At 34.7% G+C, this 25,927-nt stretch overlaps 2 protein-coding genes and 1 long non-coding RNA gene across 7 annotated transcripts; all 3 read left to right on the forward strand.

The window, feature by feature from the left end:
- The first annotated feature begins 2,470 nt into the window (after nt 1-2,470).
- Nucleotides 2,471-10,238, forward strand: LOC110792664 (LEAF RUST 10 DISEASE-RESISTANCE LOCUS RECEPTOR-LIKE PROTEIN KINASE-like 1.1). The gene is made up of 4 exons (XM_021997477.2): nt 2,471-8,170; nt 8,556-8,588; nt 8,675-8,905; nt 8,993-10,238. Exons 1-4 carry the CDS (start codon nt 7,402-7,404, stop codon nt 10,069-10,071), a joined length of 2,112 nt encoding a protein of 703 aa, XP_021853169.1. The 5' UTR covers nt 2,471-7,401; the 3' UTR covers nt 10,072-10,238.
- A 1,292-nt stretch (nt 10,239-11,530) lies between these two features.
- Nucleotides 11,531-12,281, forward strand: LOC110792658 (putative pentatricopeptide repeat-containing protein At3g47840). The gene is made up of 2 exons (XM_021997473.2): nt 11,531-11,800; nt 11,916-12,281. The coding sequence occupies exons 1-2, from the start codon at nt 11,531-11,533 to the stop codon at nt 12,279-12,281; spliced, it is 636 nt and encodes a 211-aa protein (XP_021853165.2).
- Nucleotides 12,282-17,631: 5,350 nt separating this feature from the next.
- On the forward strand, nt 17,632-22,659 carry LOC110792663 (uncharacterized). Of its 5 annotated transcripts, XR_002534481.2 has the most exons (8): nt 17,632-17,971; nt 18,897-18,982; nt 19,088-19,307; nt 20,995-21,537; nt 21,729-21,765; nt 21,849-21,945; nt 22,448-22,543; nt 22,635-22,659. It is a non-coding gene; the product is annotated as an uncharacterized lncRNA (long non-coding RNA). The 5 variants fall into 5 exon arrangements; XR_002534480.2 differs by having other exon boundaries at nt 22,448-22,654; XR_002534483.2 differs by lacking the exons at nt 22,448-22,543; nt 22,635-22,659 and having other exon boundaries at nt 20,980-21,537; nt 21,849-22,382.
- Nucleotides 22,660-25,927: the final 3,268 nt, after the last annotated feature.

The raw sequence follows: 25,927 nt of genomic DNA on the forward strand, positions 1-25,927 counted from the left end.
AATACTACCTAATAAAATTGTATCTTATCATGCATATTTTTCTTAAATAATACATCATGAATATTTTATTATGAAATACAATTTTATGCAATATCTTTATACACAATAATATCATTGACAACATTACTAACATATATACATACTTATTTAATCCATTATACAATTTTATGGTACACTCTCACGTCTTTATAGAATGGAACTGAATATCTATATATATTTTTAAAATAAGAATTGTAAACAAACATCATATTATTTTTACTAATAATATGAATTGCATAGTAATTTCTTAGAGGGGATAATTTATGTAAGAGTACACAAGATATGAATCTTAAACTTAAATTATTTTCATATTTGATAAAATGTACTACTATTGAAAAACAATTAAATTTTAATAAAATTAGTGTACCTTTCCTATATAATATAGGAATAAAAACAATTTTTGTCTATCAAGGAATGAAAGCATTTTAGTATATACTACTTTTCGTTCTTTTGAGCGCTACTATGTTATTCATATTGACCAAAATCGTGGAATACTCAACAACCAATTTGACAATACAACAATAAGCTGTTAGTTATAATTTGTTAATGGTTGTTTTAATTTTTATTATTAACCTTTTACGAAGTATACATTGGAAACATATCAATGAAATACGAACACGATATCCAAATAAAGTAACTAATATCTAAGATATTATGACTTTACGAGAAATATTATTCTCAATTGCACGACATTATTATCTACAATATTACCATATAAATATGTTAAATCATAATTAAAATAAAAAACGGTGGAACATATTTAATGGACATTCATCTGTCTCCGCCATGTTTGGACGTGAATAAGTAGTGATTTGATAAGTGATGAACATTTATAGAGATAAAATAATATTCTCCATGGTGACGTAGTGGGTTTGGTTTTGAGTTTTAGCCAATGTAGTTTCTTTCTTCATAAATACAATCCACAAAGTACAACCAATTTTTAAAATTTTATTTTGATCACATAAAAACAAATGGAACAAAAAAAAAGGCGATAGGGTGCATTATTTTCACCTTATTTAAAATGAATTTAAATTTATCTAAACTTATTGGATTTGGACTTGATTAAATCTAATAGACCTAATTAACCTTATTGGATTTGATCATAACTGATTTCAAAAGAGTAAACTTGAAATAGAGCAAGTAACAAAATGAGGTGGGCAACAAAATGATACGGGTAACACAATAAAAAAATGACATAATATCGGAACATACAACTTTTTTTTCAAGGGTGAAGAAAACACATATGCAATATAAGTTATAATCATTTGTTCCGAATATTTCCATAATTTTTATAGTTAATAAAATATTTTGTTAATAAAATAAGTACAACATTCTCAAAAGTGAGTAAATATATTGCACATTTTACATAGATTCATATTTAAATTTTAAAGTTATTATGTAAGGTAAAAGAAATTTCGGATAAGATGCATTTATAGTGGGATAATAACTAGAGATGGCCAACGTGGCATGTTGGATGGCTCATGAGTGAGTTTGGTGGGGCGGGGGGCAGGGATATATAACACACAAACCTCCGCAGTTAAATCAGGGTGGGTCCAGTCGTGTGTTGTGTCGGAAAAAAGGACAAAGTACATGATGGGTCGTGGGTTACATGAGTCGTGGTGATTTGTGCGTGTCGAGTGGGTCCGATGGGTTTGATAGGTTACGACAGGTTTAGGCCAGATGTGACTCCGATGGATCAGGTGTATTAGGTGGGTTTGGTGGGTTTAGACGAGTTTTAGGACTGGTCCAAATTAATTGAGTGATATATTTTTCATTATTAATATATTGATTTGAATAAAATATTAACAATTTAGAATAATTATTATTACATCGTATCTATTGTTGCAATAATTTATTAACAAAATTTTGTTTCCATACATAGATAGTTTATATAAAAAAAAAGTAGAGAATAAAAATATAACAAAACAAATACACTTATTTTGGGAAAGTAGTTTTTGGCAGGAAAAAATCGCACTAGGAATTGACACGTGTAATTCCTGATGTCTGTTTTAGTATATAGTAATAGATCATCAAAAAGAAGTTATGGGCTTATAGCTTGGGTTTTTTCTCTCTCTTCCCCTCTTCTCTAAAACTTTCGCATTGCTCAACGGGCCGGGCTGTAATAAAAACCAAACGAGTAAAAAACAGTAAAGCACCAAAAAGGGGCGGGTAAACGCCCGCCATTTTAATTCACCGGCCAACACCAATGTGGGTGGCGAGTGGCGGCGGTGTACAAGGCGGCGCCATGGCTGCCTGCTTACCCAGTTGCCCCCATAATTTCTTCCGTTGTTGGGCACCGCTACACGGGGAGAGAAGAAATCGTCAATGTTGGCTTGTTGCAAGGGAGAACCCATGACTAGACGCAGAATTTCCACAACTTCCATGACATGGCTCAATTTTCAAAATTGGGTTCCATTAAAGGCAAGTATTCATTCTCTTGCATATAATTTTTAATTTTGGCATTTATTGTAGTTGCTTTGATTGGTTTGAATTTTTCTTGTTTACGATGTTCATGTTGTAATTGGCTTGTATTTGGTATGCTAATCCTGAAATTGGATATGGAAATTGGGTGCTTTTATTTGGATTATGATTGATGGGTTTACTATAGACTAATTTGAGCAGTTGGTGATTCCTTATGGTGTATGGAAGAATTGGGTTTGGTTTTGGTTATGGCGTAAATCCAATTTTTTTTAATTATGATTGTGATTATCCAGAACCTATAATTTTAGACTGATTTCAGCTGCTGATAGTTCTTCACTTCTTTTGTGATGTATGGAAGAACAAAAGTCCTGCGCGTACAAGGTGTAAGTTATTGTAAACCAAAATAACTTGTATGCAGTTTTTTTTTAAACTTTTAATATGTTTTGATTAACTTTTATATTATAAAAAAAAGTTGATACATAATTATTTTAAAGTATTAATGATTAATTTTATACATTATTAGTGATTTTGATCAAATAATTTTTATTATAATGAATTTTTTATCATTACAAAAATAGATAACTTTTACGTATATAAAGGTAACTTTTAAACATTTTGAGTCATCTTTTAATCCGGTGTACAATATTTATTGTACGACACTTGTAAATAAGAATTTGTGATGGCAGAATTTGGTTAGTTGGTGATTAGGGCTTAATTTGAAATTATTTGATTCCCATTATTGTTGCAAATTCAACTATTATATCGGGTGTACAAAAAGGAAGGTACAAAGGGCACGTGATTGATACACGTTGCTGCTCGAAGGGTACCAGTTACTCCCTCCTTCCCTAAAAAATTGCCCCAATTTCCTTTTTTTGTCCCCGCCTTTGAGTTTTCCCCGCCCCATACCATTAATAGTATGTGGTCCTCACAGGTTTCCTCTCATATTCTATTACTTCGTATTTAAATTAGCAAAAAGACAAAACTGCCAACCCACATGTTTTCATTTTGCATTCTATCTAAATAAAGTGGAAAATGTGGTATTCGGTAATCTTTTAGGGAATGAGGGAGTATGAATTGCCAGGTTGCAAAATTATAGTGTTCTAGAGATATGATGTAAATCATGTAATCGTGTGTATGCATTGTTAGTAGAACATAGCTGCAAGCACGGAAATGGTAAGCAGTTAAGCTCCGATTTGTAGAGACGAACTAGTAATTGAGAACCACTTATGTTACTTAAGTATGACTTTGAGAAATCGGAGAGAGAGTCCCTTATGAGTTATGACACTATAGGAATGATGTAAAGAAGGAATAATGTAAGGATTGTTATTGATTACAGGAGCCAAATGGCAGATGAATAAGGCGGCTGGCTGAAATTGTATGATTGATGATGGATTATAAAAATCTTTAGTAATATCGAATTGGATAGCAGGATTAGTAAACCAATTGTCTAGAAGAGTAAACGAAATCTTCTTAGTTAAAAAGGAGCTTTTCGGACAGTATCATGCTTGTAATACGAAACTTGAAGAGAGTATTCTTACAATTCAAGCATATGGTTAAAAGAGGGAGTCATGAAAGGGATTAGGAGGTTTCAAATAGTGGTTGACTAAATAAATTCAACTTGCGAAGTCCTTTAGCTAAGCACAAAAGATGTTGCTAAGAAACTAACAGAAAAATCGTTTGACAATAATATCCCTGTAAAAAGATATTCAATACTTTTTGTTTGGCATATACTTTGGGTGTATTTCAGGAATTTTGTCATTAGTTTCTTTATACTGCTGATATGAATCTGTAAATTGGATTATAGATAGGTTATGCATGTGTATGAATGCTGTAATATTCATATGCTATACTACAAGTGAAGGATGTATTTGTGGAGTAAGTGGTTAGAAGAGTAGCAGAGCTTTTACTTAGAGTTGATAATGGTTAGAAGTAGGTGGGTGTATTGCACCTATATATGATCATTTTACGGGGTAATTTTTGAGGAAATACAGTAGAAGTATTGGCAATGTGCTTGAACGGGTGGCACTTGTATAGTTGTATGTACTGTATACCGCATTACCACCTAATAATTAATTGCTAGTGTAGAGGTGAAGATGTTGCTTGTTCCAGCTCATGAACCGGAGTTGTAAACTTGCAAGGGTGTTCTTGGCTCTGCTCACTAATATAAAACCACATTTGCCCCTGCTATTGTTGTGTGAAGGCACTGCAGCTTCATGTTATGTTGAACACAATTTATTGCACAGGGTGGGTGCGGAAATGCCGAATAGTTTGACTGAACTATAGGATTGTTACACCAATTGAGGTTGGCATGAGTGGTTAAGGGCCTCTTGCTCCTTAACCAAGGTCTCGGGTTCGAGCCTTGGGAATGGAAAAAATCTCAACTGGGAGGGATGCTGCCCATCGAGGTACCCATGCAAACTCCCACGGGAGATTACCTCGTCGAAGGCGGTGGGAACTCCTCGTAGTAGAACCAAAAAAAAAAAAACTATAGGATTGTTACGATTGTATGTAGCATGATATTTTTGTTAATGTGTGATTGCAAAGTTGTGTAGTTGCACCATGACTTATTATCTATAGAGAATGATGAATTAACACCCTGCTTCCATTGAGATTATTTGCTCATTCCATTGGATATTGAGATGTGCCTGTGGGATGTGGCAAAATAAAGATATCCTGTGAAACACGAGAATTTAAAAATGTTTTAGGGGTAGGATACGAGTATATGACTTGTAAGGCCCATACTCACTTTCAAACCCCCTTGTGTTTTACAAACACCAAGAGTAGGATAGGATAAGTTTGGAACGAGAGTCAAACCCATCAAGCCTATGAGGTTCTAACAGACTATATAACAAGTGAGAAATTAGAAGCATAAGTCCTGTTTTTCGAGTATTTAAGAGTTTAATTCACTGATGTAAAGTGCCGTTTGAAAGTGGTAAAAAGTTATGTAGTTGTAGACTTTCCCTTCAAGATATTAATCAAAATTGTTTTGGTTATCTTGTAAAGTGTTTGGAGAATAAATAACTTCATTAGTGGTTGTTTAGGTAGAGTTTATCAGTGTTTCTCAGTTTTGAAAGGGATGTATTACAGTGACACTCCACTTCCTTAGTAATCTACGACGAAGTATGTACTATCAGATTGTAGTCTGTTGCACAGTTATAACTCCTCCCTCTATCTGGAAAGTCACGTATTCATGATCGAGGATCTAGGATTGAATTCCATCTAGATCATTTACCTTTTGTGACTCTTTTTACGCCCAAAATAATTTGTAGAGTTATTTCTAGACGTCGGTACTTGGGAGTTGGGAGTAAAGAGAATAGATTTACATATTACACATCAGCTGACTTTGTATGGAACTTGCTCCAGAATACACAACTGTTTTCTTTGAGTCATTAGTCTTTTTTATTTTTATTTTTATAGGAAGAAGTCTTTTTTTTATTTTTTATAATAAGAAAAGTAGTTGATTCCACAGAATTCACAATGTCCCACAATTTCAATACCGTGTTGATTGTTGGAACTTAGTAGGCCTTCCACTTTTAGGATAACAAACGAGGGAAGATTTGTTTTCATACTACTTGTACTTTACTTGTTCAAAAACTGTTGTTTGTCGACGTATTTAATACTTCTTCCATTCTTATTTACATAACACAATTAATTAATACTTAACTAGGTACTTAGCTTAATACTTAATTTAATATACTACTTAATGTAATATATTTGTACTTAGCTTAATACTTAACTAGGTGATACTCGTATCGTGCTCGGGTTTTCAAACATAATTTTGACACTTAATGTAATACTATGAAGTAATTAACTCTCAAGATATCAATTTCAGAATTTCTTGTTACTGGTTTTAGTAAACACTAATTAATAAATACAAGTAACAAAGAAATCCAATTTGCTACCTCAATCAGTAAATCTGGTAACGCTCACTAAGTGCCAAAATTTCTACATTGAAAGGTCATACAATTGATTATTAATTGGAAAATTGACATCTGAGTCAAGACGAACCAATTTCTGGGAGGAGTTGGCGTGAGAAACTGGGTTGCTTTTGTTCAATTAATAGACAATACTTCTATTTTTTTTTTGAAAGTTCAAGGAAACTTGAGGTACAAAATGGCCCGTCTGATACTTTCTAAGTACCACAATAGCACATACTCTGTTTTTTTTTTTCTTCTCTTTTTTTATTTTAGTTTTTTAGGATGTCAGGAAAAAAGCTATCACAATACTAATATCGCATGTCAGTTAAAAAAAAGAAGATTGTTTTTGGATATTTCAACTATTACAAAAGGTTTTAGTAAAATTATTGTTTCCTATCTTTAATCACAAACTCTTAATTAAGGTGGGTATACAAACACGTTCAAAGTTATTAAAAGCTGATTAAAAGTTATCCCAGTGTGCATTAAATTTATACACCGTATGCACAAAAGACCTTTCTCTTTTTAATAATGAGAGTTAGGATTTTGGACAATTATTTCCAGATAGATAGAAAAATTAGTTTGTTGGATAAGTTAACAAATGAACGTATTAGGTACGAAACATTTCTTCTCTTTGGATAGTTTCCACAAATGACAAATAATTGATGTCTTACATACACAACTCAATAATGTGAAAGTAGGACCTTTTGGGTACATTAGACACCACCAAAACTAATGACTAGTAGTAGTTTTGGAGGTGTACAAAGTCTTTGGCTTGTAGTTGAAAGACTATGAAGGCCAAGTCTAGGTTCAGTTGTCCATTAGCTTCTGTGAATGATGGTTATTTTGTTCCTTTCTTTTCACTTCCTGGTTACTATTCTAGAATCTAGAGCATACTATAATATCATACCAAAAACACCATATTTAATGGTCACAAAAGGCATGAATTTCTTCTGTATATAAAGTTTTATATACCAGAATTTGCCATTTTGATGTACTTGAAACACATCAATTTCCAATTAGAAAAATGTCTTCCTGTTTCTTTCTCATACATTTTTTCTTCATAACCTTGATCGTCTTCTTAGTCGTTCCACTGTCAAGCGGGGAGAATACAAAATATACAGATTGCTCAATTCCATTCTCATGTGGGAAGATAAAAAACATAGGGTACCCGTTTTGGGGAGGAAACAGGTCCCGTTACTGTGGGTTCCCCGATTTCCAGCTCTATTGCCAAGAATCTGCTGATTACCCTACAATGAGTCTATTCCAGTTTCAAGAGATTGATTTAAGTGTGGTTGGCATCAATACATCTTCCCATGTGATGCTTTTTTCTCTTGAAATCCTGTCTGAACGTTGTTATTTGCTTCCAACTGGAAATCTAACCTTGGTTCCCTCTCTGAAACCAGAGGCCAGTAATATAAACATCAGTTATGGTTGCACTAATTGTAGCTCCAGAAATCACTATAAATCTTTTAACTGCTCCTACTTTGATGGTACATATGGCACTGCTTATTACTTAGGTAATCAATCAGACATCATCAGAAGGACAGGTAATTCTTGCTCGTGTAAGAACACCGTTCCTTTTCCAGTGGATAAGAAAGGGTTAGATGAACTCAAAAGCACAAATCACTCACTTCTGAGTATCTTAACAAATTGGCCAATAAAGACGGAGTACATGGCAAACTTCCCAGCATGTTCCAAGTGCGAGGAGTCTGGCGGCAGATGCGGTTCATTGGATGAGCAGTTTGTTTGTCATTGCCAAAATGGATCCCATCCTCGTGTGTGTCAAGACACTGGTACGCACTTTTTTTTTTTGAAACCGAACTCAATTCCGAACCTTAACTTAATTTTTAAGGAAATTTCATTAGATACCCTGTATATTTTGCGAAATCCACATGATATCGCTGCATTTTGACTACATTGTTTACGTCTAATCTTTGAAGTTGTGTACGGTGCAATAAGTAATGTGTTGTTTTTTCCAATAATTTGGATGTGGCGTAGTTGAATCACATTATTAATCCCATTGGTAGCTGGATTCCCGGGAGTATTGCAGTCAAACAATAGAAACAAGCATATTTACATGGCTTCTGCTTCTGCCTTATTTTTAACAACTGATAGTATTCAAATAGCACTCAGATTTTTCTAGGTAGTAATACTGACACTTCAATTTTCTCTTTGCAGAAAAGAAAAAGTCAGAACTGTTTTTGGGACTAGGTAATTCAGTTGAGTTACAATATACCTTAAGAAATTTGTTGTTAGACCCTTCAAATCAATTGACTTATGACCTTATCAACTATCAGGTATTGGAGCCTTTGGAGGCGCTTTACTTGTGTTTGTAGCAATCACAGTCTTCTGGCACCGTAAGAAACTAAAATTTGTACTGTCCCGGAGTGCTTCCCATGACTTACTTGAGGAAGGAAGCATATACTTCAGCGTACCAAGATTCTCTTACAGTGAACTTGTAGAAGCCACTGCCAATTTTGATCGATCCAAGGAACTTGGCAATGGTGGCTATGGAATCGTTTATTATGGTAAGTTTGAACTAGCATCTCTCTTAATTATCTCAATGCAAGGCATTTCCAAACTCAATTAGTTAATCAAAAGTTTTGCTATCATAGGAAAACTAAAAGACGGGAGGGAAGTAGCAGTAAAATGCCTCTATGAGAAGAGCTACAAAAGGTTGGAACAGTTCATGAATGAAATTCAAATACTGACCCGTTTGAGACACCAAAACCTCGTCTCACTCTATGGTTGCACTTCCCAGCATTGCAAAGAACTCCTCCTTGTTTATGAGTATGTGAAAAATGGCACAGTAGCTGATCACCTCTATGGAAAAAACACAACATCAAGATTACTACTTCCATGGCCTATTCGTCTGAGGATTGCAATAGAAACAGCCACTGCACTCTCCTACCTACACGCTTCTGATATCATACACCGTGATGTTAAAACCAACAACATTCTATTGGATAATAATTTCAGTGTCAAAGTTGCTGATTTCGGGCTTTCAAGACTCTTCCCAACGGATAAAACCCATGTTTCAACAGCACCACAGGGTACTCCCGGGTACCTTGACCCGGAATATCACCAGTGTTATAGATTGACAGATAAGAGTGATGTTTACAGCTTTGGAGTAGTCCTTATTGAACTCATTTCTTCATTGCCTGCAATTGACATGGACAGGGATAAACATGAAGTGAACTTGTTTAACTATGCAATGAACAGGATCCAACGGTGTGCATTTGATGAGTTGGTGGACCCACAACTTGGGTTCGCCTTAGATTTTAAGGTTAAGAGGATGACAACATTGGTGGCAGAGCTCGCGTTCCAGTGCCTGCAACATGACAAGGAATTCAGACCGTCAATGGATGAGGTTTTAGGGGTTCTGAATAGTATTGAAGGTGCTGATTATGAAGCATTGCAAGCAGAAGAGATGGCTAAAAATGTAAAGGTGGAGGATTATGAAGCATTGATTGCAGAAGAGATGACTGAAATTGCTGCAGTGGAGGATTATGAAGGATTTTCGGCAGAAGAGACAGCTAAAGATGTTAGTGTGGAGGTTGTAAAGATGCATACCGCTAACTCACTGTCTGCACCTGTAGAGGATGATCAAGCGCAGCTGTTGAACAATCATCGGTCGAATACATCATCTCCGATTTCTGTGATGAATAAATGGGTTAGTAGCTCTACCACCTAGCTCCAGCAAGTAAGGTAAACCTTTTGTTTTCTCCAGAAATGTATCAAACCAATGTGCAAGGTTCTAGTGTAAATTGATGGAATTGTTTCTCAACTTGAAAATTTCTGTATATTATTACTCCCATGTATTATACAATCATACATAATTAGGAGTACAAATTTTGATGAGATGCGGCAAATATCAACCTACTTCGTATTTGAATCTGATCCTATCGAGTTGACGACTCATCTGATATTGTTTCTAGGTAATGTTAAAATCGGAACATTTGAGTCAATTCTCATATAGCCAACTGATCTCAATCGCAAAATTGAGGTTGTTAGGTACTCCGTATTAGTTTTTGGTAATGTTAAAGTTGGAACATTTGAGTCAATTCACATATAGCCATATAACCTCAATCACAAAATTGAGATTATTCGGTATCACTAGCAACTTTTTCACTTTAGTTTTTAAAACAATATTAGCAATAAGGACAACTTAGGGTGCGTTATTTTCAACTTAATTGACCTGAACTTATCTGATCTTATCTGATCTTATCTGAACTTATCTGATATGAACTTATCTGAACTTATTGAAACTTATTGGAACTTCTTATAATTAATAATTAATAATTAATAATTAATAATTAATAATTAATAATTAATAATTAATAATTAATAATTAATAATTAATAATTAATAATTAATAATTAATAATTAATAATTAATAATTAATAATTAATAATTAATAATTAATAATTAATAATTAATAATTAATAATTAATAATTAATAATTAATAATTAATAATTAATAATTAATAATTAATAATTAATAATTAATAATTGATAATTAATAATTAATAATTGATAATTAATACGAAGTAAATAATAAATAAATAATTAATAATTAATACAACAATAAATAATAAATAATAAATAATAAATAATAAATAATAAATAATAAATAATAAATAATAAATAATAAATAATAAATAATAAATAATGAATAATGAATAATAAATAATAAATAATAATATTATTATTAATATTGGAACTTATTGGAACTTATCTGAACTTATCTGAACTTATCTGACTTTATTGGACATGAAACTTATTTATTTAAGGTGAACATAACACACCTTTACAAGCCGGGGAGGTTTAAGTCAGGTTAATTTGCATTTGAGGAAAAATTGGATCCGGTAGCAGGGTAATTTCACGATTCATGTACAATTCGGGTTCAGGTCGGGTTGAGAAGGTGAATGCAAGACGACTCACCGTAACTAAATAAAGAAGCAGCCTGAAACAGACTCACTTCTCTGTCCTACACGGCCATGTCGGCCACACTCTACGCCCGGCACGGCGGCACCCCCACTCTGCCACTCTGAACTACTGTGAGGAGAGAGAAAGTGACGACACATAATTCCGCGGTTATCAAACAAAAACGAAGTCTCTTTATTTTAGCGGGATTCTTTTCACAAGAACCCATGTCAGGAGATACTTCGCAAGATCAGCCTCTACTGGCTACTGCTGATTATCTCGAATCTCCAGTTATAAATACGCAAATTCATCCACCAACACAATCAAACCAGATTCCAAATGTGTTAGAAGTTAATCTCCAGCTTAAGGAGCTTGTACAAGCTGGTAATTTGGAAGATGCACGTAAACTGTTCGACCAAATGCCGCAAAGAGATGTGGTTTCTTGGACCAACGTTGAGATCTGGTTATCACGAGGGTTTGCATTTGTTTTCCAGAATGTGGGTTGAGCCTTATATTAGACTGGATCCGTTTGTACTTAGTTTAGCTCTGAAAACTTGTGGACTTAATCATAGTCTGACTAATGGGAGATTGTTGCATGGGGTTTGTGTTTAGAATGGTCTTGTTAATTCTGTGTTTGTGGGAAGTTCACTTCTGGACATGTATGCTAAATTCGGTAATATTTCTGAGAGTTGTCGGGTTTTCGATGAGATGCCGGAGAGGGATGGAGTTTCCTGGACCGCCATCATAACAGGACTTGTTAAAGCTGGTTATTGTAGGAAAGGCTTGTTGTATTTTTCTGAATATACATTTGCAGCTGTAAGTAGTGGTTGTGCCCATCTTGGTAGAATTATCTGGGGTGAACAACTACATGGTCATGTCATGATAGCTGGTTCTATGGATGCTCTATCAGTTGCAAATTCAGTCATGACATTTAAAAGGGAAGTGGAGAGAAACAGCGGATATATATTAGAAAGGTGATGAGATCTGAAGGGGTAGTAAAAGAGATACAGTCGATTATCAGCATTAGTTTCTGGTGATAAATGACATCCAGAGGGTGATCGTATCTACAATGTCCTGGTTTTGCTGACCTCTGGTGTAGATGTCATTCATCAGTAAAAAAAAAAAGCTAGTGAGAATGTCAGATATTTGTTCTTGTACGTAGTCTCTCTAGTCGGTCTTCAGAGTTGAGACATTTACTTGGATGAGATCTTTAGGCCACAACAAGGTTCCTTGAGCCACAAGTGCATCACAGTTGAATAGAACAACTAACTATTAATGAGTAATCTCGAACTTGTATATCTCTCAGCTCGTCATGTTCAGGTGTCTATTTTAAATAATTTGTGCAGCACTTACTTGTGTTCCATTTCATTATCCTAGTCTTACAAACTTACAATTGTTTTTTTGAGGGATTCATCGACCAAAGTAGCTTAGAGTTCATTGAGTTTTATCTCACTAACAGTCTTCATATAAACTTATGTATTGCTCATACAAGTTTCCTACAACTTTTATTTATTGCAGATTGAGGGCTACTCTGATATACTTCCTCCGTCTTTTAATACTCGCAACGTTTGGACTTTTGTGACTATTCATATAATCTACTTTGACTATTCGTAGTGTTTTCTATATAAGATAAAACATAGTCATGTGGGATCTTGTTAGATTCGTCTCAATGTGTATTTTCAAAATATCAACTTTTTATAATTTTTGCATATAGATAATTTAAGATATAAATGATCAAAATTGTGCATCGGCATGCGTGAAACTAACAAATGTTGCGAGTATTAAAAGACGGAGGAAGTAATTCTTAAATTTCAATCCAGTTACAATGTTTCTACTTGTATTTTGTTCTATTGTGCAATCTGCACTAGGTTGTGACTTGTGACCTTATGCACAATTTAATAAAATACGTCTGTTTTAGATAAATATACCATTTAATAAAAATATACAAGGAGTACGATTTGTAATTTTTTTTTTATATACGTAAAAGTTAATCTATGATAAACGTTATTTATAGAATATATGTTATCGGTCCCCCTAATGCACGTACATTATTACCAACTTAGGCAAATATATGCAATGAAACCCACTTCTCAAACAACATGGTTTTAATAAAAACCAATACCAAATCAGCAAAGTTGTAATCACTGTTTGGGGTTTGTCCATGTGTATGTAGATGCATCCTTCATAACTCCTAGTTGTCTCTCAAGTGTGGCAGGAGTATTGCAGGATTTTGCAGGTAACTGGTTGCAGGGATTTCAAAAATAAACTTATACTCTGAACCCTCTCTAAGCTGAGCTCATTGGGATTAAAGAAGGAATGGTGTGCGCTTTAAGGGACAATTATAACAAGATCATCATCATCTTCACAGACTGTCAAAGAGCAATCGATCTCTTCAACCGAACTGATATAGAAATTGACATGTACTTTGGCATTTTGCATGAATGTAGGGAGTTGTACCAATCTTTCACGAAGCTAGGTTGCAACACATTGATCGAGACAGGAACAAGGTGGCAGATGGTCTTGCAAGGAATGGGAGAAATGCTTCTTTTGATGTTAATGTAGCTAGATATTTGTCTATTCTTCCTAGCTATTGTTTAAATTTAGTCCTTTCGGATTGTAATAGGCATAACGCCGGAACGTAAACTTCTTTTGCTCATGCTTTTTTCACCAAAAAAAAAACAAAAAAAAAACATGGTTTTAAGGAGAAAATTGTGGTGGTTTTATTTTTGACGATATAACGACCACCTCAAAAGCTCCATTAAATGCAGAATTATCAACAATGAAAGGGATATCTCAGTTGGTTAGAGCTTCCCTCCCGATTTCAGGTGATCCGTAGATCGATTCTCATTCCCGCCATTATGGCTCATTTGCACCAAAAAAAAAGAAAAATCAACAATGAAAAGCTTATAGATTAACCATGGGGGTTGCTAAGATAATAATTGACATTATATATATTTATACATGGTTATTTTTATTTTATTTTTTATTTTTCTTAAAGGTAAGATGAAGAGCCCTACCGGGTCAGAACTCCGCTCGGGTTAGCAAGCTAGACACTTTGAGAGTTGGGGGATGGTAAGGAGAAAACCTCCCTCAAAGTTCCCCTAGTGGGGTTTAAACCCCCCAACTTGTATAGGAAGTTCCCTTGGAGGTGAGAACGTTCTAGAAACTTGTAGGCATTTCCTTATAAGAATTGTATAGAATATTCTAGAGTGTGAATATTCTAGACTTCGGGATGGTGGCCTATAAATAGGCACCAAGGCTCATTTGTACATCCAAGTTTAGAGTTAAATACAAGCTAGAAATCATTTCCAAAATCACTTGAACTCAACCTTCCCTCTACACTTAGAGTAAGTGAGGAAATCCAAGGCACTTAGAGTGTCAATCGAGTGTGCAGGCATACAAGTGAAGGACAAGCTTGTCTGTTCATTGCGCTACGACCGAGGGGTGTCGTAATCAGTTAGCTAGGCACCCAAGGTGAGTGCATAGGTAATCATTGCTATCTCTAGCACTAAGTGGTTGTGCTACGAGGTAAACTAAGACACGAGGTGTTGTGCCATCGCTGGGGAAGCGTGACTCGTCTAAGAATTGCGCCTTGGAGAGTAGCGCATGATGCATGAATAGGACAAGGGACTAGGAAAAAGAGTCAGCAATTGACATGTGATAACAGACGGTCGTTGGGTACGCGACATTGTAGCTAGGCATACTGTTATGAATTATATGGGTCGAAATCATTATCATTACCAAAAGCCGAAGGAGTTACAACATTTTGCGTAACTTGTGTTCCCATTTTGCCCCTTCAACATTTTGAAATAGGTTCGTTTGTTGGTAGTTGAGATCGAAAATGTCATTTTTGGTCATAAATGACCTAAATCGACCCAAATGACCCATAAGCGTGCATAACGAACTTGAAATGAGTTTCATAAACATATAAATAATCATATGAATCATGAAAAATGGTTAGAATGTGGAAAGAGGTTCGTTTGTTGGTAGTTGGGATCGAAAATGCCATTTTTGGCCATAAATGACCTACATCGACCCAAATGACCCATAGACGTGCATAACGAACTTGAAATGAGTTTCATAAACATATAACTAACCATATGAATCATGAAATTTTTTTAGAATTTTAATATAAGTTCGTTTGTTGATATTTGGGATCGAAAATGCCATTTTTGGCCAAATATGATTTATATCGAGCCAAATGAGCCTTAGCTAGATGTGCATAAAGAAATTGAAATGAATATTAGTAAACTCAGAAAGTTGTTTTCGCTACCAATATAATTTTATTTTCGCATATGAAACTTAATTTAATTTATTGGTTTGCATGTACGTTGTTCTTTTAAAGGTTTTCAAAAATCCAAGGGAGGGGCCCTTTACCAAAGAGGAGTTGGATGAAGTTCGGGACAAGTGGGCTACTTACTTCAACGATTGTGAACTACATTCAGTGTAAATAGAGCAGGCTTGTAGTTATCCGTGACTCTTACATTACTTTCTTATTTATTGATTTAATTAATTACATTTGAATTAATTCGGTAATATTTTGGAAATTTGAAATTTATACCATTTTTGAGGAATGTCAAGCTGATGTTTGGTGAAACAATATTCTATAAATTATAATGCAGAATTTTATATTGCAAAATCAGAAATTAATTATATTGCAGAATCAGGAATTATATTGCAGATTTAAAAAAAAAACAAAAAAAAACTCAAAAGTTGGAGCAAGTTATATGAAACTTATAAGTTGCCCTTGTTAAGGGCAACCTTTGATAATTTGTCAAAAGTGACCCAACCATATATTGCCCTTATAAAGGGCAACTTATAAGCCTATTTTAAGGGCACCTTATGATGTTTTTCCTCCAGAGAAAGTTGGTGTATTAATAATAACAAAACTAAGGGGTTGTTTGGTTGATGTTGTTGGAATGGATTGGAATGGAGTTAGAATCCTTTCCATTCATTTTATTGTTTGGTTGGGCTCTTTTGGTAGGGAAATTCATACCAAAGCGATTCTAATTCCACTCATATCCCTTGGAATCACATACCTACCTCTCCCCCTAAGATTCAGAACCATTCCACCTTTGATACAAACCATCTATTCCACCTTTGATACAAACCATCTATTCCACCTTTGACTCAAACCTAATTACTTACATGAGGGAGGGGAGAGAAACTACAACTAACGACTCTCACCACTTCAGATTCAATTCGGCCATTATCGTCAGCTACTCTTCACCGGCCACCGTCATCTCTTCGCCGACGACCAGTTATAAATTCTCTCTTTGCCGTCATCTCTTTGACGACCACCAGTTAGAAATATCGCCGGCCACCAGTTAGAAATATTGTCGGCCACCAGTTGATGAGATTGGGTTTTAAAGATGCTGGAGACTTGTATCGAATTCGTAAGTTGATGGAGGACTTGCATTAAGATGTCATTTTTTTCTTTTCAAATTATGTTTTTAGTTGTTTTGTTGAAACTAGTGGACTAGTTGGTACTCGATTTTAATTATTATTTTATTGATATATTTGGAATTTATCATTTTTGTATTAATTGTATAACTTATTTAAATTTTTAAAGTGGATATTTGATAATCCATTTCATGAGTTAACCAAATATTTTAAATGTTATGAAATCCATTTCATGATTCAACCAAACAACTTTGGATTGGTATGGGATTTTGAATACATACCCCTCTGGTATGAGATTCCATACACTACAAGAATTTGTATCTTTAATGACAATCTAATAAGTAATAACGACGGGTCAAAAATCTCGTCGCTACAGCCTTTTGCGACGGGGAGGACAACTAAATTAACAAAGACAAGAACAACCGTCGCAAATGTCTTTTACTACGGGCTAACGACGGAATTTTCCATTAACGGCGGTTTAGCGACATAATTTTCCATTAACGACGTCCCCTTTTATGACGGGTTCACAATAGAAAATCCCGTCGTTAATCAACGATTATTAGCCTTTAGCGACGGGATATCCCGTCGTTAAAGGTACAATTCCTTATAGTGATAGCATCCCATTTCAATTCAGTGAACCAAACGACCCCTAAAAGTGTTGCAATTTTTATGAAACGGATGAAATATGTCTTGGACTTGTTTTTGTAACTATGGAAAACTTTTACGGAATACAAATGAATTTTTGCAACTAAACAATTAAAATCCTAACACTTCTAAAGTCACAAACATCATTTACTATTCACACAATAATTAATTGTCTGCATTGCCCTCAATTTCCTTCTTATTTTTTTGTTGTCATTTTCCTTAAGAATAGTCTCATTACCATTCTGCCCCAACCTTATGATAATGCCACGTTCCATTGGTTCCAAGAGATTCAACCGTTTCTTTCTTCCTCTTTCCTTTCCTCTGCTTCCCTTCTCTCACTTCTCCGACAAATGCTCTCTTTTTCTCTCTGCTCTCCCGTCTCCTTTCTCTCTCCTCCATTGCTCTGCTCTGCTACATCATTTCACCCAACAATCTCCTCCCTGCGACCCTGCCTCGCCCTTTCCCTGCCTTTCATTCAAGATTTCGAGACCTAGCTTCTAAGCTCACAACAATCGCGGATGGAGATTCTAGATCCTGAACGAACATAGTTTTTGCGTTTGCGGAACCAAGCTTCAAAAATATTCAATGGCAGACTATGATTTCAAAGAGTGGGACATGAGGTAATTTTTCTTTTCTTTGTAATCCAGAATTCACGACCTATGTTTCCCCTCTTTTAATTGGATGTTTTAGGGTTTGATAGGAGCTTGGAAGATTTTTGTACTCTTTTCCGTCAATTTTGTGCCCATGAATTCTAGGGTTTCAGCGTTTGTAATTTTTTTTTATCTCGATTTACTGTACCTTTGCACCAGATTGTACGAAATGATTTCATTTGAAGTTTGAAGGTTCTTTTGTTTTTCTGGAAGTTGTGAGCTATTTATAATGAATTTTAGGGATTCTAATGATTTATTCATGTTTATTGAAACACAATTGAATTCTAGGATAGTAAAGCCCAATTACAACTATGGGAAGAAGAGCGTCCTTTTTGCTACAAATTACTTTCAATCAGTTGTTCCCTACAGTTGTTGCGTTTGATTCTCATGATTTAATGCCTGTAGAGTGTAGAGTGTAGAGTGTAGTCGGGACTGTTATAAGAGCTATGCTGGTACATGACTTTAATCACTTTATCTGAAACTTTCGACTTTCGACAGTTTATGTTTGAACAATGTATAATAGGCTGTGGGATTATATTCAATTAATCTGCAAAATGCTACCACTCACACATTTAAAAGAGGAAATATACACCAATAATGAACTGATATACCAAATAGAGTTCCTTAGCCAGCTAGAGGAATCTTTAATCTTTTGTTCTCTACACTATTTCTCATCCCCGATTCAACAATTCTTGTCTTTTTCCAATTACATTCACAAATCAAGTACACAAAAGCCATCAACATATTTAGAACTTTCGAAATTGGTTGTTATCAATTGATTGGATTTTAGAAGAAAACTACATACGAATTTGCATTTTTCCTGCATTTTGATTTTGAATTTGATGATTTTAGTTATCTGTGCTCGATTTGATTTTGATTGAATATTGGATTTCAGTTTGTCATGATCTTGTTTCGTTCCAACGCTTTCTTTTTCCCCCTCTTTTCCCAGGCTTCTTCCACCATTCAACAACGAGATTCCAGGTGTTGTACTTCTCCATTTTTTAATAAATAAGTGCTACCTATTTTATGTTTTGTGGCTGATTTTGGCAATTAATTTATATTCCTGTAAATTTGGTACATTTTCAGCAAGATGAAAGGTATGGTAGAGGAAAGCATGGTTCAGATGCAGTAGCTTAGGGGAAACCACATGAAATCAACACCTTTTATGGTTAGAAGGGGTCAGTTTCTCATCGAGGTGTGAGAGTCATGATAAATGAGGTGTTCAACCGCCGCTCTCCCCTGCTGTTTCAACCTCCTGCAACAACTGCCTCTCTCAACGCTGCCACCGAACCACAACGTCTATTAGGTTTGTACCTTGATTTTTGTTTAACATTTTTTTTTCCAACTATGAAACCTAGGGATTATGCTCTATTGAAATTTGTAAAGAGCAATCCACCCGCATTATGAATGAATTTCTCCGAGGGCATAAAATCACCATGGTTAGTATGCTTGATTTTTTTTTTTATTTTTTTTATAATAAAAATGGCCATTTTATAGTTTATGAAGTGGTACTTTTGTGCAAGCAGGCTGAGATTCTACTAGCTAGCGGCTTGGTAATTTACAGGACTTATATTTTTTTGATTATCTTTGTCTATGAAAGGAGGAAAAGATACATTACTCTTTGACTTTAGATTGTAGTGGAGTACAAACAAAAATAGTTTATCTTTACTATAGTGAAACATACACTATTCAGTGACCTATATCTATTTGTATTTTGCAGCTTTCCTCAGCTAATATACATAACAGTTAACACCAGTATTCGGTCATTAAATTTATATTGTAAATTTGTAATAGTTCTTGATTTTTATGGATCTCAATTGACGATAGTCTCGAAGTTGGCGATACAATGATGACTGATTTATTATTTCAGGGTAAGATGTAAAATCTCCTGGGATGTATGGGCTAAACACTTGTTTGTGTAGGATGGAGGACCTTTTGACTTTAGCCATGACTCATGTGTTTGTGAAGTTTTGATTGTGTGGAAGGAGTTTTTGATTTGTGAATATAACTTATATAAGAAGGGCAGTAAGCCAGTAATAAAGTTGAATTAAACTGATTTCAATTAGATTAGATCGAATTTAAATGAAGAAGCTGAATAGAAGAAATTTTGGTCAAATTAAACTTAAACTAAATAAATTAGGTTGAATTAAATTGATACCGACTCAAGGGTAGAATTGGGGAAATAAAATTCAAGAAAGTGTGTGGAAGGGAAAACTGAAGACATCTGCTTAAAAGAACCCCAGATGAGACCCCGAGAAGGACATGTCTGGGGAAAAACCATGGTTGAACTGTTTAAAAGAACATATTATTGTGTGTTTAATCACATTGTAAGACACCGCTATGACACGGAGTAAGATAAAGAAACAGGGGGGTAAGGGAAAACTAAGAGACTAAGATATTCCATATTGGGATGGGGTATGCTTTGAATGAAAAGTAGTTCAGTGCCTTTGTTAGTACAATTCCATTCTTAATGCGTCTTGATCAAAATGCATCTAATAATTGTAAATGCCAATATAATGGTGAATGGTTTGTTGAACCTAGATTCTTGTTGGAGGCATCTTGCTCCCTTTAATTTATATGATTTCTTTTCTGATTAAAACAATTCCTTCTTACTGTTAAAAAAAGAGAGGAGAAGTTCACATATCAGTTGATCGTATTAAGCAATTTCAATCTAGAAATGGCCTCAAAATAAATTTCTAATTCAGTACATAATGAAAGATCGAAAGGTGTGGTTATTTTCTAGATGTTGTGAAACAATGGTTTCATTACTGGTTATTTGTTTTCTTTCAGATGTAACTGTTTTTTAAGCTTGGTGTCATGTAGTTTTTACACTTTATTTGCACGTCTTCACTCTTATTATTTCTAAAGGGACATGTTTATTTTTTGCAATATTGTGTTTTTTTTAGTCTATTTTGTCTTCATCGTCCATTCTTGCTTGTGCATTTGCCTTTTGTTCCTTATCTGACTTTGAAACTTAGTGTGTTTTGGTGTAGTTTGTGACGCAGAGAATAAAACTTCGGCATGGAGGTGGTAGTGGTGATAGTTGTGGGCGTGGTGGATACAATATAGACTACTCCAATCCTAACACTTCTAAAAGAGCAAATTTGAAGTTACTATTCCTACAATATTGTTATGACCGTATTGCCCCCGCCTCTCACTCTTTACTACTGGTTTGCCCTTGTAAGGAGATCATGCCACGTTCCGTCATCCCTGCTTCAGTGCTTCTCTTCTTCTTTCTTTCACCCCTCTTCCCTGTTTCAGTGCTTCAACAAACCCTAACTCTGCTCATCTTCCCCCCATCTCCTCTGGACCCACTTTCTCCCTACTGCATTGTTCTACCTTGCTACATCCATCTTCTCACCAATAACTGAAGTGGGCTGTTGATATTCCAACCAATATGTTTTCTCTCACCTTCTCACTCCTTCTCTGCTGATTTCATAATGCTTCAAGATTATGCCGGTTTATGGCGATCGAAGGATCAAATTCGAGGATTATGAGAAGGAGCCTGAGTATGAAACTATGGATACAATCGCAAGGTGAAAATTTACACTTTCGTTTATCTGTTTGATCATGCTAATTCCGCCTAATTGGTTTGTTTCCGTTGGTTTTATTTTTGATATTTCTGTTTAGGCCAGTTTTTAGCGTTTAATTGTTAGTTGATTTGTGGTATTTTGGTTGCTTGATTGACAGACCGTTAATTCTACTTTTTTTTAAAATTATTGGCCAGTATTGACGAGTGGAATCAAGCAAACACGAAGATGAAGGTAATTCAAATCAAATCGAAACCCTAATTTCTATAATTGTTCTAAGAATTCGTAACCTCATTCTTTTAATGAATTGGCAGCAGATATCGATGGTGTTTCCTCCTCATACCATCTGCTCGTCCCAATCGATGTTGGCGACATCATTGTTTGATTTGCAGCGCTGTACTAGCCGTTTTTTATGTATGGTTGCAGCTGCTTTTCTTTTGATCGACTATGTTTTTTTGTTTCCAAGGTCTTTTTTAGCTTATTGTTTCCTGCATGTTGTCAAATTTTCAGAAAAGTCCTGAAATTTTGTTTAAGTTATGTTGTCTTCTTGTCAAAGTTTTTTGTCACTGGATGTCTTTGCTTGATATGTCCCTAGCAAGTTCATGGGCTCATGGCTGTGTGATTTGCATTGTAGACTCCTTTTTCCAATTGCAAACATTTGCCATTTAGTGAAACATGGGCAAAAACAATATTAACTATCGCGATGAGCTCGCTATCATGTATCACGTGTTGTCACTTTGTACTCTTTTTTCTTGTCAAATTTGATTTCATGCTTATATTGTGAAAATGAATTATTGTGGAAAACGAATTTGTATGGAATAAAATATAGACACTTATTCATGTTTAAGCAAGCAGTATTTGCCTTAATTTCAGTAAATATATCATATTCTTTGTTTTTATTTTTTCTTCTTCACAGTAAAGATCTCAATCAAAGCCGGAACATTCTGAGACAAGCAGAATCTTGCTGTAACAAAGGATGTGAAGGCCCTTAAGGAAGTAAAAAATTGCCGAGGTCTTTCCGGACTCATAGTCTTATTTGCACTTAATATTGAGTGGCTTACATGTCATTCTAATGTGATGCTATTCATCTGCTCATTTCCTAGGTTGAGAAATTTATGTCCTAACTAGTATATTACCCGTGCGATGCACGGTTTACATATTTTAACTTTAAGTGTAAAGGTAAATTAATTTTGAAAAGAAACATAGAAAAATTCGTAGATTATTTTATTCCTTTTCATGCATCACCCATAATTTCATGTTTGGTATAAAAATCAGTTATCATCATATACTATGAGAATGCCAATCCTCAACTTGAACAGTTGAACCCGCTGGGTTGGTCCGATCATTTATAACACGAACCGTTAATAATCCGCAAGCTGGAACCCAAAACCCAATCTGAATATATTCAACCCAAACCGATTTACTTCATCCATACCATACAAAATTGGTATGGATAACACAATAAAAAAAAAATGAGATGGTATTTTACTTTACGGATTTTTCATGAAATACCCCCGAATTTTGGCGTAATTCACCAAATGCCCCTCGACTTTCAGAAATTCACCAAATGCCCCTCACAAATGACTTAATACCCAAAATACCCTTACTAATGATGCGCCGTTAGTCCTCCGTTAACCTAATTTTCAAATTCACCAAATACCCCTATTTTAATACTTATTTCACCAAATACCCTTATTCAGAAACTTAATTCACCAAATACCAATAACTTAAAATTACTCATTTTGATGCTCAACGGCTAGTTTTTGTGTTTGAAAATTAGCCGTTGCTTATTGTTTGCTTATAAATACTCTTTTTCTGACGGTTTATTGTAGTTTTCCTATTATTTTGTTAATTTCATATCATTTTTATCATGAGTTTTCTTTCAAAATCATCATCCACACCCAATGAGTCCACATATGTAAGAGTCCCAAATAAATTTTGTTATCATGGGAGAAAATTTGACATCCGAATATCTGATACAACACTCAATCTGAAGCTCCGGTACAACACTAAAACAGAAAACACTCCTAAAAACACCTCAAAACGTCGCAACTCTTCAAGAAAATAGCTACTTCTTTTGTACCTTATTCTTTATGTAACCAATTAATTATATTTACCACGCAATCGGAAGGTATTCCTTTTTCAATATGGGAAACATCTTTAACATATGCAAACAGATTAAAAATAAAGCTCTTATTAATTTTATTCTAACGCATATGTTCCAGCTACCTCGGCTTCTATTGCTTCCATGCCACATATTTAACGTTAACTCCCTTTTGTCTCCTGTCTCTACTGCCTCCAAACATCTTTCTTCAATCTCCTAACTTTCTCTCAACCTTACAGTCGAGGCATAAAGGTTTTCCCACTTTTCTTTTGAGCTAGGTCCTATTGACATGGTCAGATTTATGGACAAATGTCTATTTTTGGATTTGAGGGAACAAGAAAAAAAAATGAAACTAAGGTATGTTCCAAAGCTCATGAACCAGTGAAAAAACATGAATCTTGGCACAAAGATTTGCCTCCAAACTCAAGATTTTCACATCATGAATCCAAGTTGAAATCGAGGTTGTGATAAACATAAATGTGTTATTGAACTTGATTTCTTAGTTTCTTTACCATTCGGACAATAAGAAAATTAAGGTGTTAGCTTTAGATTGAATTACTTCAGCTTCACTTACATAAGATCCCTTTGAAAATGGGGTTTTTTGGCCTTTTGCTCAGCTAAAGTGCATTGTCTTTACTGGATGAGGCCTGAACTTATTGGATCATAATTGAAATTTACTGAGTGTTGTATCGGAGCCTCAGATGGAAATTTCCTCCCATAATATTAGAAATTGTTTGGGACTCTTACATATGTGGATTCATGGGTGTGGATGATGATTTTGAAAGAAAACTCATGACAAAAATGATATGAAATTAACAAAACAATAGAAAAACTACAATAAATAGTCAGAAAAGGGGTTTTTATAAGAAAACAATAAGCAACGGCTAATTTTCAAACATAAAAACTAGCCGCTGAGCATCAAAATGGGTAATTTTAAGTTATGTGTATTTGGTGAATTAAGTTTCAGAATAGGGGTATTATATGAAATAAGTAATAAAATAGGGGTATTTGGTGAATTTAAAAATTAGGCTAACGGAGGACTAACGGCGCGTCATTAGTAAGGGTATTTTGGGTATTAAGTCATTTATGAGGGGCATTTGGTGAATTTCTGAAAGTCGAGGGGCATTTGGTGAATTACGCCATAATTCGGGGGTATTTCATGAAAAATCCGTTTACTTTATGCAGCTAGAGATGCCTTTGAGACGCGACAGGGGTATAAAAGAAAATGCATCTCCTCTCCATTACTCATTCGTGTATCCACACCCGCATCAAACCCACCCTTAGACCTAACTCTTGTTTTTTTTTTTTTTTTTTTTTTTTTGTATTCTGATTTGAGTAAATAACAAAACATTATAATAGGTAGATTAGTAGTAAAATAATTGTTGATATACTACTCATAATCAATTAGATGAAAGATAAGTGGGGTGAGCGGGTACAATCTAAAATGTCATCATCGACCCGTCGCCCGCGACGAATACATTTTTTAACCCCATCACTTGCCAAACTTTCCTCCACCTCACTCACTTGGGCGGATGTGCAGGGGGATCTCCCGAAAAACTGCCTAATGACAATCTGACATAGATCCCTATATTCGGTGAAAAATTCATTTTGCCTTTCATCCAACTTTTGAATATATTGACATAAGATTATTGCTAAAATTCATTGTATTAGCTAAATAATGTTGATAAAAATATATATAGTGACGTACATAATTAGGATTGAGTGAGTGTTCCCAAATCAAATAAATCCAAATCCGCCTCATCACGAAGGTGAGTACATGTTATCCTTATACAGTTATACCCGCTCACCAACACCAAATCTCTATTTATTAGTCAATATTAGTCAATCATTTATGTTTATCTTCGTTGTCAGCCCAATATAAAATATAAACTCGCCCCATCATCAATGCGATGCACGGTTCACATATCAAAATGCAGATTCCAAAGTTCTCTAAGATACACTTCTTCCGTTTTTTACTTCACCATTTATCTTTTATAAAAGTTGCACAATAGTTGCACCATTTCCTATTATGGTATGTTTTCACATGCTTTTGGGTGTGTTCACACTCTAAATACCCATTTTACTCTTACTCACATTTCACATTTACCATTATTACTTTTCCTCCCTTTTGTTTGCTATCCTATATGAAATTTTGATACTTTCACTTTTTCCTATTATTTATGCCCAATCCAAATCGTGCAAGTAAAAAAAGGGAGGAAACATGTATGTATACGCTCATCTCTAACCCTTGTCAGGTCTATTTTCATATTATAAGATTTTGATTTTTTTTAC

The sequence above is a fragment of the Spinacia oleracea genome, chromosome 4, assembly GCF_020520425.1.
Source record: "Spinacia oleracea cultivar Varoflay chromosome 4, BTI_SOV_V1, whole genome shotgun sequence".
NCBI classification, from domain to species: Eukaryota; Viridiplantae; Streptophyta; class Magnoliopsida; order Caryophyllales; family Amaranthaceae; genus Spinacia; species Spinacia oleracea.

Excerpts from the sequence above, each read along its gene's own strand:
- LOC110792664 (XM_021997477.2), top strand. The coding sequence starts at position 7,402 with ATGTCTTCCTGTTTCTTTCTCATACATTTTTTCTTCATAACCTTGATC. Across the intron at positions 8,171-8,555 it reads TCGTGTGTGTCAAGACACTG|AAAAGAAAAAGTCAGAACTG; the intron begins GTACGCACTTTT and ends TTCTCTTTGCAG. Across the intron at positions 8,906-8,992 it reads CTATGGAATCGTTTATTATG|GAAAACTAAAAGACGGGAGG; the intron begins GTAAGTTTGAAC and ends TTGCTATCATAG.
- LOC110792658 (XM_021997473.2), top strand. The coding sequence starts at position 11,531 with ATGTCAGGAGATACTTCGCAAGATCAGCCTCTACTGGCTACTGCTGAT. Across the intron at positions 11,801-11,915 it reads TTGCATTTGTTTTCCAGAAT|AATGGTCTTGTTAATTCTGT; the intron begins GTGGGTTGAGCC and ends GTTTGTGTTTAG.